Raw genomic sequence first — 12,934 nt, 5'->3', positions numbered from 1 at the left:
CGTCCAACAGACGTACAGCGCTTTGCGCTATTCAACAGTCATTCCAGACAGTGTCTATGAAAGTCTGATGTGAATGAGAGGTGACAAAACGGTTTATTTAGAATGGAGAAGGTTGCACACTTTCCAGGACATCCAATTGTTCTAGTGGGAAAAGACTGAACAGTGGCGATAGTGAAATGCATTCACAGTGGTGGGGCTTTAAAAAACGAATTCGAACCACACGAATCCATTTTGGGTTGATCAGGCTTTGAGCTCCACAAATTAGGATTTTGATCGGTCCCCGTTCGTCCTACCCAGTATGTCTGCCGAACGGTATCCCAATAACAGTTGCGTATTGACACCTGCGTAGAAATACTTAAAGACAGTTTGGTTTGCCAGTTGGCAATTTATTATCCTGGCCATTACAAGTGGCTTCCAATAAGCAAGTTTGTTCTTGGGTAAACACGCGTCACAAAGACCACCCATGCACACTGGACCATTGTGCACAGTAAAAAACAAACTTTATTTCGGTACCAAACCGTAATGATTTTGTCACAGTGTTCTTGCTCGTCTACTATATCGCATGCATCAACAAACAGCAGAATTAGTAGTAAGTCTAGTATGCACGTTATAGAAGCATCAGGGGACAATGATTCTTCGAAGGCAGATGTTCACGATAATTTCTGTGGATGGAGAACAGAAACAAAGCTCATGAGCCAAAGCCCAGTAAGGAGGGTTGTGCATCACCAATGCTTACATATGAATCAATCAGACTAGTAGGCAACGTATGTTACATAAGGAATTACTTCGTCTAAAGATTGATATCTGTCACAACGAAGCCCGAACAAACAGCAACAGATGGGTTGAGGCTGTAGCTGCAGTTACAGCGCTTAATGCAATAAAGTGGACACGTACTGGAAATCTGATAACCACTTACTTGCTCTTTTTGAACAGCTCCAAACGTAAATGCTGCCACAACTCTTTGGGCGCAGTTTCCTCTTTTTGCGTTTGGAGTCACCGTGGCATAAGATAACTGATTTTGTTCCAAACAAATCAGCCGCAACAAAAAACACCCCAAGATTCCACTACTATGCAAATAGATGGTAATAAACTAATATATAACAGTAAAATAATATCAATAAGGTAATACTAATAACCCTAATCGTCAGTTGGGTCATAATTGATTTTGGACGCTAAATAGGTGTTACTGGAAACAGCTAAACACGCCTTTCATCTCGATAGCCGCCTCCGCGTCTTTTTTTTAAAAACCCCATGCAAGTGGCACAAGAAATACAAATCTGTATCAATGTTAAGTTTTGCGGCATTTAATTAGTGTCATCATTTGTCATTCACAATGCCTTTATGCAACAGGGTCCCAAACATCCAGACATAGGATAAACTTGTTTCGGATAGCCGAAGTAGACTTAGGCAACTACCAACAGTTTCCACCGTAAAATTGAGGGTTCTTGATAATGTGCTGCAATATTGGTAGCTTGGGTGAGTTTATTGGTTGTTGATCAGGGGGTTGTTCAGCTGTTCGCCAAGCTCGGCAACTGGCTTGCAAGCGTTTCGTCACCATACGAGGAGACCCATCCAACTGCACACTGATGATGTTTCCTTGTATGGTGATGAAACGTTTGCAAACCAATCGCCGAACTCGTTGAACAGAGCAACAGTCACCTGGTCAGCAACTAATTGGGGGTTCTCTTAAGTACTTCTTTGGAAGGGTAATGAGAACTCCTCGTTTAGTGGCCATTCCTATGATCAAAGCTTTAATTGTCCGGAAGTGAACACAGTGCGATTTATACCACCATTTATTTCCTCGTACCATGTTAAAATAATAATGCATACCTGAAGTCCCCACAACCTTAACCTTTTGGCAACGTTCATGTCCTCGTATTTCTGAGCCAACTCTTACTCAAGAGCAAAGGCTGCAGAATTTAACTCTGATTTCTTGTTTCACCTTGAAAACTGACAAATTTGTGGGGTGCAAGTGTGGCGCAATTGTGTATACAGCTCATGGGACATGAGAGTAGCGTCCAACGAAGCCTCGAAGTTCAGTCCATATATCTGATGAAAAGTCAGCACGAAAATTATGGAACCACTTTGCATTGCCTGTTTACTGTTGCCTCACATTCGAAGAAAGTTCAGAAATGTTCAACAGTGCACTTGAGAATGTTCGCATCTCAAAAACTGCACGCAGATGAGATTTTCACTTTCATATGTAACAGCGCGTAACTGCTTAGTTCGTGTTGGTCAGTAAACACGTTCGCCATAAGAGGCGTCCTTAATTTCACTGGTAGTTCGACTATGAAAAGAAGGCATGTCGAGAACCCCTTGTAGAATGAATCTTGGTTAATTCCCGCTTACCGCATATATTGAACTCCAATCAGCTTGAGATATCAAGTGATATACTCAACAGTAATGGCAGAATTGACTATTCAAATGCCAAGTAGACATCCTTTTGCTCTCAAAACTTTGCATTTTGTAGGTCTTTTCTTCACAGTTCCATCCGCATTTTGTTTTTAATGTGAATAGACACACGTGGTCATTGAAAATTCTGCCTTTCGAAACAGGATCTCCCAAAAACACATATTTAGTTATTATCTCTTACCACTTGGGGGCTACCACCTGCAAAACTACGAGAACGTACTTAATGATGTAAATCCACAAAGGTTACCGTGTTTTCGTTTTCCTGTGCTGCGCTGTTTTTTGTTTCGTTTTTTTTCAAATTTAATTCGACGTTATTTGATACATCCTCGACGTCAGCACTTTGATGCAGTTATGCGACGGTTGATGTGTTTCAGACGGTGTTGAACTCGCAAGCACAATCATCGTCGGTTGATCCTGTGGTTTTACTAACACTCCCGTAGAGCTGAGTTGTTGTCTGCGGGTTGATGTAGAGCAGCTCTTCTGAAGGGGGACCATGGAATGTTGTACAGAGTGGGGTGACTAGATATTAGAGCAGTGAAGGGCAAAGGTCTAAACTGCTGGTTACCCCTTAAACCAATCAGAATCGTTGTCTAAACCAAACAGATGGCCCCCATTGTAATCTTGCGTGATACCGTCCAACTACATCTTTATCTAATGCAACAGATTGGTGAGCTAACGCACTGAATATGTGTGAGCGAATCGGGGTGACAGAAGGCCGTCCGTTACTAAAGTATTCAAGCTCCTATCAAAATAACAGCTGTCGAATGTAGCTTTGACTTATTTTTCCTCGTTACTGGTTCGCTGATAGGCTTGTTCAAGAACCTCATTTCCCCGGAATGGGCTTGTCAAGGACTTCATGATTACAGTGTGTGTCATTTGGATGGGCACCGGTCAGCAACAGCTGACGTGTGCAATGCGTCGGCAGCGCTTGATTGAATACAGATGTGTTCAAACAGAGGTAGTGAAACCTTCATTTCTACAAGAAAATCCGTAGACGATGTCCTGAATTCTGAACTAAGGCACGCTCATGCTTACCACTCGAAAAAACCGCATTTAATGAAGTTCTCATTGTGTTCAAATTTCTCGCATCTAAGAGTCAAAACAGACTCCACTCTCAAACGTGGGGAGATTAAACTAATCCTGCGTACCTGTAAACCTAATATGTGAAGCCTGTTTACACACACTTAACCAGCCTGTTGCACTAGCTCCAAGACAACCCACCGCAGAAAAGCAGGATTTCGGCCTATACTGAAGTAGCTTTACTCTGAATATGATGAAAGCTAAACCATAAGTGATAGAAGATGCTTATGTGTTCGCTTCAGGAATAATGTCTGTTTATGGACGTTTTTTTCTGGTATGCGACTCTGAGCATTCACTCAAAGCAAATCAAACTAGGAAGTGCGAGCTATGGTTGCGGCAATGGGATGAAAAGTTTGAGGCTTACTGTCGTGGTTGGCATTTTTCGCTTGACCATGCAATCGGGTCCATCGAAAAGCAAGAAAGCATGATAGGTACGATTTCAGGCAAAACTGATGTTCCAAAGTGTCTACTTGTACCCTCGGTTGAATAATACATAAATCGTGGTAGATAATAGGATTGACGACAACCATGTGCAGTGTCGTAATGTAATTTTGACAAGCTGGTCAAACGGTAAGCAGAAAAGCGGATACTACTTACAAAGTTACTGAAAACTATTCCATATCCCACTGTCAGTTCCGTTTTTCTCATGATCCACTAGGTATGCGCTGTCCTCAGGTTTCCGGCAACATCATGTCTTACTTGAACACCAAGTTGTAAACAAAGGTGAACTACCTTGCCAGTAAAGTGGGGTCGATATGAATCTGTTGTTTATGGGTGAATTGGATCGTGATAAAGTGGAGATGGCAAGTTAGAGCTCTAAATCTTCGGTTCAGTTTGCCAATTACTTTTCAGCTAGCAAACAGAGCACTACATAGGCGCCGCCGTAATTATTGCTTCCTCTGAAATTAATGGTATGCGTCCTGTGCCCCTTTATGCGTAACAGTCACTCCGGGTAGTTTTTTTATAAAAAAAAGTTTTGCAAGGAAGTCACCTCCTAAGTGAACGTACGAACACAATATCAAACGAGGCGGAGATGCGGTAGAATCCATCGTAATCAAGGGATACCGATAATCTTCCTAATAATGCGCAGTAGTCAGAGCGCAAATAACATCAGTTTTCATGTGTCGTTAGTGGTATGAGACTCAAAAAGAAGCTTAGAAATCAACTTCTCGCCAGACTGTTGTTTACGTCATTGATGAACTTTTACAGCATTTGGGGACTAAGCCCGCCTGATGGACCCAGGCAGGCCAAAATTGTTAGTAGACAGTTGATGAATTTCTACAGTCGCTTAGGTGGAGGTTTATCTGAAATAAAAAAGATTGAATTTGTTATCTGAAGTTTCCTTTCGAAAAACGGTACTCGGATATTCCCCCGCCTGAGAAGTCTTAAGGAGTGCGTTTTAGAGTCAAATGCATGTGCGGATGAAGTGCAGTGAAAATTGGCGCTACATCTGCTGGGTTTAATGATTAACGTTATACAACCTCATAGATTTATCGTCCATAATTAACGTAGTTTACGATGGCTGTAATGCTGTAAAAATGGAAAAGATGGCTAATTTTCATATCCGATGGCGCATTCCTTCAACAAACTTGGATTGAACGTTTCATCTGCACGCGTATAGTGATCGTAGTTAGTGACTTACTAGAATCGTACTCTATCCCAACCTGAAGTCTAATCAATCAATCAGTTATTTCTGCACTTCAACCTAAATTCCGAACGCGTGGAAACGTCGTAACAACTCAGGATGGTGCCGTTCTATTTTCCGATCGAACTTTCTGTGCTCAGAAAAACTCCGGCTAACCTGATCGTCGTTCCATTTTGTGATTAGTGCTGAAGCCTCAGATCTGTGAGAAAACCGCCTTCTGGTTTCACTGAATGAGATAACCTCTTTGCTCCCCTCAATTTCTTGTTATCTGATACATTTCGGTGACAAGGCTGTCATCTGTGTTTCGCATTTACATGTCCTAACAATCAGGTTGAAATCGATGTGACTGCGCTCTGCTTGACGAGCGTAAACAAAACCGAGTCTGTTTCTTGCGTCTTGTTGCTTTCAGTGCAGCCATGCCGGTCACATAAAGAAGCGATACCGTTTAGGCTTTCAGCAAGTACCAAAACATACATGGGAACAGTTTTATGAGACACGTCCGTATTCACTCGGTAGCCACGATTAGGGGCTAGGTAAAGCTAGAAATGTGGAACTGCTGGGATACTAACAAAATCCACTCCAACTATGTGGGTTTCTATTCTGATATTCAGTCAGTGGATTCCGCATTTCTCATCACATGACGCCCAGAAGAGTTGTTTACAGTGTGGATAATGCAAAGAATTTCCTAGTTGGTTCTAATGACCTAAGCAGTTGCATTCAGATTCGTGTCTCTGATCGGAGAGATGATTGAACACTTGATACGTCACTTACTGTACGTACAGTGTGTCCGACCGAAACCAGAATCAGTAAAGCATCAAGCTGTGCCCATCAGCAGTCATTCGTGAATGGTCTATGTCGGGTTCATCGACTGCCTTCCGTCTTCTGACCAAGCACGAAAACGGATGACGTAGGATAGTTTTCAACAGAGTTTGCTGTTTGTCGATTCCTGATTGGAACATGACGTTTGCGAGTCTAATTTTGTGTTCTTTTGGCAATCCGTCATCCCTTCTTCAGAAAATAATCAGTGCACTCGCTGTCTGCGTGAACGGTGATTAGCAGGCTGGATAATGTGCGCGGTCAATTTTTTAGGCTGCAGCTAACTGATGTTGATGGTTATCGATGAGCTTAAAGCAGACCCGTTGACCACCTTGTTGTCCGATTGGCCGGCACTTGAGTTGACAGTATGTTTGATGACAAAAGACCATGTTGGATCCCTGTTGAATCTAAAATTTTTGTAGGAATTAAGCAGGATGATTTTGTGACTTTGCGGTTCTTTTGGTTAAAAGCGATTATTGTTTCACTGGTTTGTAGTTAAAGATCAGTTTGAGTGATGAACACCAAAATGTGTTTGGCCACCATTTTCTGGTCCTTTGCAACTTTTGGCTACTATGTGTGTGCAAAAGACACAAGGTTCTGTAGCACAGAGATTCAGTCATGCCAACTGCAGTGACTTTTTTCACGCGAATATAATCAGGGTCTAGCAAGTCTTAAGGAATATTTAGGTAAACGTGGGTATCTACGCAAAGTCGGATTGGTAATAACCGCATAACAGTTAAAAATTTCCCAGAAAATTTTCTGGGTTAAAAATAATTTCGTAAATTGGATGAGATGGTTTCGTTTTGTGATTTTCAATACATGCCAGTCCTTACCATGCTCGGCACAATTATTCTTCACCGAAATTAGAACAACCTCATGGTTCACCCTTCCAGTAGGTCTTCATTGTTTATTGGTATTTCGACGCCTGGTTCGCCTGGAAGTCAACTTGGGTAGTTGCGTGTTTCGAATTTTATGTTAAATTCACGTGAGAGTTATACTCGCTTTTTATAAGTGGCTAACCTTCGGCCATTTTATTTCAACACTTAGTCCCTGCTGGGTGGAATGCGAGTCCTCAGTGAAGAATTTGGAACTGCTGAGAATGCAAAATTGGCCAAAGACCTTCTAGACACTTCATTCAAAGAAGACAGCGAATATCCTCCAGTAGGTTCTGATTGTATTTTTCATGATAGCGTTTTAGTTACGTCATATATTGATCGGAAATCCACGTCTTTTATGCAATGAATGGTGCTACAAAACAATATATAACCAATCCTAAGAGATACACTCTCTGCCTCAAACACATTGCCCTATGGCATTATGTTTTAGAACACCAGGATTTTGTGACGCAGCAAGATTTCTTCTATAATTAGGTGGGCGTTTGGCTGGTCAGGGAGACCGGTGTATGGATTCAAACAGGTGTCGAAATCCACGATCTTTCTGACCAGCTGTAAGCTAACATGCACGAGCAAACATATTAGGCGAACACAACGAATTAGTCTACATACACGATTACAGAGTTTTGACAAATGAAGAGAATGATATGAGGATTAGTGGCTATGCGAGCAACTGGGATTCTTTTGTGCACATCCGCTGGCTCTTTCGAACGAAATAGTTCAAGACAAGCCACCTGGAATTCAGGTCAAGTTTTCACTGAGGTGAGGCATTTGCATTTGTTGATCGCCAGATTACTCGCCTAGACAGTGGGATGTAAACACAGGCAGTTTTACCACCAGGCATTATTGATGTCATTCATTTTCGTTCATTCCATACTTCTCCAATTAACATGACATCACGCATCCCGACTTTTCTGAAGTCTCAGATTAAAGAAGCCTGACATCTGTGAAATTCAATCATTTGCATACCGATTTGGTTTTCATGAGAAACTCACCTGGAAACCAGCTGAAACCCTCGTTCATGATGCTTTTAAACAACTAAATGTGCTGCACCAGGACGTTTCATGTTTCCAATAAGATATCGTTCAATGTTTTTTTTTAAAAAAGAAAACCCGATAATTTCGGCTCATCAGGTAAGCGCAGTCCCGGAATTTCCGTCGACTTTATATTCTACTTGAACCCAAATTTGACAGATCTCGACAAATGCAAACATTGGTATATCAATTTGGTTTTCACGGGAAACTCAACTGAATGTCTCGTTTGTGATATGCTTCAACTAAATGTGCTGCACAAAAGCCTCCTCATGTTTGCCTTGTAAGATGGTAATGTGATATCCCGAATATTGTTCCTCAGCTGGAAATTTGTTGAACCAGGTGAGGAGATCAGTATAGGCCATGCGTTAAGGTTGGTAGGTAGGATGGTAGGATGATGGGATGGTAGTCAAAAAAATAAACCTACTAAATTCTTTTTTCCTCAACGAAAATATACTGCACAATCTCGAATATCATGCCAACTGAAACATGAGGCGGCCATTGTGCAGTACATTTAATTGAAGTGTATCATCAACAAGAGGTTCAGTGGGGTCACCCATGGAAACCAAATTGGTATGCGAATGAGTGCATTGGGTTCAAGTGGAACATAAGGTTCAAGGAAACTCGGGGACTTCGCTAAGCTGATGAGCCACAAGATCGAAACACGTCGTGGGCTGTTAAACTGATTTGAGCAACATTGCGAGTAGTTTCTTTTACGAAAACCAATCGCAGTATGATTGCCAAAACAGACGCCATATTTAATAAGTTGTGAGAAAATCAGGAATGATCATTCATTATCCTTGACCACATATGCATACCCATTTCGTAAAGCGTATTCTACGGGTCACCTTTTGAAGAGTGGGTGTCCCTCCTCTCCCAAATTGGTTAAGGAGTTTTCTGTGCCTAAATGAAGGCAAACAGATCAAAAAGGCGCTGACTGAACAGTGCGAGTTGAAGGCAATCCTGATCAGGTGCTTGATGGTGCATAACTACCCAACGTTTGACGTTCAGCGTTTCAGTGCAGTTAAACAGTTGACTTAGTGGGACTAAGTGGTTGCTCAAATCGTTGTTCGGAGTGTTCCTCCCGGTGGTCAAGATATCCTTCTTCATTGAAAATGGTTATCCCTTTTGGATCCTTGCTCTGCGGGTTCCAAGGCCAGGTAACACCGATCACCCAAAAAACTCTTTGAGCATCCCCAGCTTCGTCCGCCTCTTACACTCCCTTAGCCTCCCGTATCAAGTAATCCACATGGGTGGCGCGCAAGCTGAATTTCACTTGCCAACTGTAAACTAGTTGGGCTATATTATGTTCAGGACCGGCAGGAACCCTTATCCGAGCTCCGAGCAGTGCGGCTGTCCTGTCTGATACATAGTATGTAGTCAGAAATGGAGACGCCGTCCTACAGGCGAAATTCAGAGCTTTTTTCAGGGATGGGGCGGCCTCGCTTTGGCACGAAATATAATCCAACGATGGAGCAGTCGGAAGGGAGTACATATGACGTTTTATAATAGTATGACTATATTACGGTTTGCTGTCGTCTAATACCGGTCAGCTAGAACTTTACTTTGACTTACTGTGTTGAACAGTTTTTTAAAAGATCTACGGGACCGGAAGCTTTCGAAGTAAACCTTATCGTTCTTTTACGAGGTATATTCAACTAACAAAAGCGGTAAGATAAAAATCAGTCCCAATCATAATAAATTCAAGTGCTCAAAGGTCAGCTCGTGGTTGGGTAGAAACTAACACGCGATCCTCTCACCCGACTAGTTGACCTCTTCAAAGCCCCTTTCATTGAGGACCGCATTTTACAAAATTCAGACTGTTGAATTCTTAAGTCGGAAGATTCTGTGTGGTTCAAAAACCTTTTATAATACGATTTAACATGTCCCTTGAAGGTTTAGCCGCGTGCTGAAAATCTTGCAGCATTCAAGTGGCCCTTCGCATCAAATAAATGGGTTTAAACAGAACCGGTGCCGGCACGTTTTTATTACTGGGACTTTCAGACATTTAAATGAAGACATGTATGATTACGTAGCCAGGGACTGATAAACTGACAAAGTGATGTAGTCTAATAGGACAGCCTGTAATTTACTTATTGTATACCTAGTGAGCGTCTAGCAAAGATCAAATGCATACTAGCCGCAAAAGAAAATCTTAAGCCTCTTTACTGGTGCTTCCTTTCAAACACAATTTTCTCGGAAGACAGATCAACCACAAGCTTCCAAAATAGTTGATACCCAATATGCCAAAGAATCCATGTCTGTCAGAGATGGTCTATTTGATGCTTGGCTTGAAAAGCGATTATTCTTCAATTGGACATATTCATGTCGTCTAGCTTTCCACGGACCAAGCTTGTGGATTTTTTTTGTTGATCTAAAAGTCCAATCGCCTGACTCTGCATTTTGTCCCACAAACGTGACCCAACTTATCGACCATCATGCCTACATACGATACAAAGCTTCAATCATTTTTCTGCACTCTGTGAAACTTTTCATGTTTAAATTCAAATTTAGATAAACTCAAATAACGTTGCATAAAAGGCCATAAGCAGTATGATATCAGTAATCTACATCGTAATCAAAAGGATATGCTGGAGAGGACCTCGGACTCACAAATTGGAAAGTGTCCAAAGTTAGACGGGATTTGTCAATCACTGAGACAGTAAAATTTATCCTTCTACCTGAACTGGTTTGGTGAAAGCAAAGCTGAGGCGAATTCCGGAGTGGGGAACGCCCACGTTTGTTCTGACTTTTTAAATCCAGACTGATAATTTGGTTGTCCGGAGATCCTTCTTTTACTCCATTTTCCCAAAGTGAGTATGAAGTCAGTCGACCGAGTTTCAGTTCTGTCCAATCACGTTTATCGAAACCCAAAACTAGAGCCCACTATTGGAAATCCGATGAGGCTTCTTCTACGTAGAACACATTAACCGGGGTTCCAGCACAATCCGATTCTGACACTGTCACAAAGCTATGAGCTTAAGAATGATGCATGGTAAATTACCAACCTACTTCTTTATAGCACTCAAATTTTCTCCCATTTCCAGTCGTTCTTCGACGCCGTAGAGAGGCTGTGGAATGATCAGGGTGTTCAAAGGGTATTCACAAAGGCCAACGAATACCAGCTTCTGGATTCAGCAAAGTAGTAAGTTACAGATATATGAAATGCCTTTCGGAGACAGTCTTGGCTTACCAGGATAGAATGACTTTTGACTGGTGTTGGAAACCTCATTTTATTCTGATGGTCTGTATGAAACCTAAGTTCGAACAAACTCAAAGCCACCTAGAAGTAGTTGATCCTAAAAAAATATAGGACACAGACGGAACGATCATCCTTGAAATAGGATACAATGAGAGACCTGAAAAATACAAGACCACTGAAAACATAGGTGGATCAAGAATCAAAGTTAACCTAAGCGCCTAAAAAACAACAGTTTTGCTCTGACATTCACACGTTGCCTTTTGATCTATCTAACAGCGCAATAGTGTCATTAAAACCTTCAAAAAATACGGGTGATTTTCACCGTGATCTTGCACATGATCTTATTTGACTTACCAAGCGCTAAATGGTGCTCAAATGGTCAATGTGAAATTTTCTGAGCCAATGGTTGCCGTGTTACAATGTTCGTATTAGCCTCCTCACTGAGTTCAACCTTAAACTAAGTTGACATGTAGGAGCATAAAAACCATAGTACAAGCATGGCGACCGTCCTGCAAGCTTCATGGGGCCGCTCAGCCTACTCTTCTCTCTAGCGTCTTGTTACTTGTTTCTATTACGCAGTATATCATCCCAAAACTTTTGTGGTTTTTGACCACGGTACTCTCGATAACCGCATGCGTTCTGAGGCACACTGAACACGAAGCCGGCATCGCCAAACTGTAATTTATTCACTACAAACGACTGGACAATGGCTAATCCAAACTATTTAATCGCCTAAGGCAGATGGAAACTTTTCAGCAGCCGCTGTCTCCGAATTTACGCGACTCTTACATTACACTTGAACCTGAACTGGCCACATTCTATGAGGTGAACTCATTGGTCCACTAATTTTGTTTTCACAAGAGACTATTTAATTCCAGCGAAATCGCTCTTTTGTTGTTGTTGTTGTTGTTGACGGCACCCACGTTACCCACAGAAATATGGACAACAACAAAGTAAACACACCCTCCTCAAACCCAGATCGTCAGCACTCTAAAAGAATTTATCAAAACGGGCAGTTTCAAGCGGCTGCTCCAAAGTACCGCCATTGAAAAAATCGTCACACTTCACCCACGACGGCGAACTTGTGACATTTTAATTCCAGTACATGTGGTGTGATATGGCATGAAGTGTATCACTGTTCTATTTAGCATTCACTCTGGTCCGAGCAAAAAGCATCCTTCTGAATGACAGTGGTTTCATATTCCGTCGAATTGTTAAACAATGAAGGTCCATTGGCATATTGGTTCAGACCGTTAGAGACATGTAGCCAAGGCTTGTTTTAAAGCCCCTACTTCGTGAAGACTACGAAGAATGGGGAAAATCAATGGATATGGAGATTTGACGGGTACTATCCACCATGAGTCTAACACGAGTTACTGTAGCGGAAAATACAAACCCACGATGTGTTTAGAACTCTGACTTGCCCGTTGACAAAACGGGGGGATGATCCTCCTAAGCCCATTACATACTATTTGGTCTTCTCTAGGATACTGTATTCGATGTCAATAATTCCGTATTTCTAACATAACGTACCAAAATTTTCTCAACTTTCTGCTGTACTATGCTGTACATGTGCGAAAAGAGTTCTGGGTAAAATAATCACATCCAACTAAGCACTCACAAGCATAAGTTTACCACTTTACAGTTTTGCACTGAGGAAGTTCAATTGGGTGTCATCTTACAGGATAATCTCAGCTGCCCTACGACTTCGCGCGCATTTCGAATGTGGGGCACGAAAAATGACTACGATCGTCGGCTGTGATCCTTTTGAGATATAGCTAGCATCATCATCATCGACTGCATGATATCACTGTTCAGCACCGATGGCTGACCGCTGATATAATATATATATATA

General features: G+C 41.8%; 1 protein-coding gene across 1 annotated transcript in view; it reads left to right on the top strand.

The window, feature by feature from the left end:
- T265_00318 (hypothetical protein) overlaps positions 1-12,934 on the top strand; it is a gene marked incomplete at both ends in the record, with an annotated part of 111,270 nt that overhangs the window by 34,849 nt on the left and 63,487 nt on the right. Inside the window, 2 exons of the mRNA XM_009164063.1 lie at positions 7,001-7,114; positions 10,925-11,022. Of these exons, the coding sequence (XP_009162327.1) occupies positions 7,001-7,114; positions 10,925-11,022 (212 nt within the window). The remainder of the gene's footprint in view (positions 1-7,000; positions 7,115-10,924; positions 11,023-12,934) is intronic.

Source organism: Opisthorchis viverrini (assembly GCF_000715545.1).
Source record: "Opisthorchis viverrini unplaced genomic scaffold opera_v5_3, whole genome shotgun sequence".
Taxonomy (NCBI): Eukaryota; Metazoa; Platyhelminthes; class Trematoda; order Opisthorchiida; family Opisthorchiidae; genus Opisthorchis; species Opisthorchis viverrini.
Note: the sequence above shows the minus strand (reverse complement) of the source record. Positions and strands in the feature narration are given on the sequence as shown.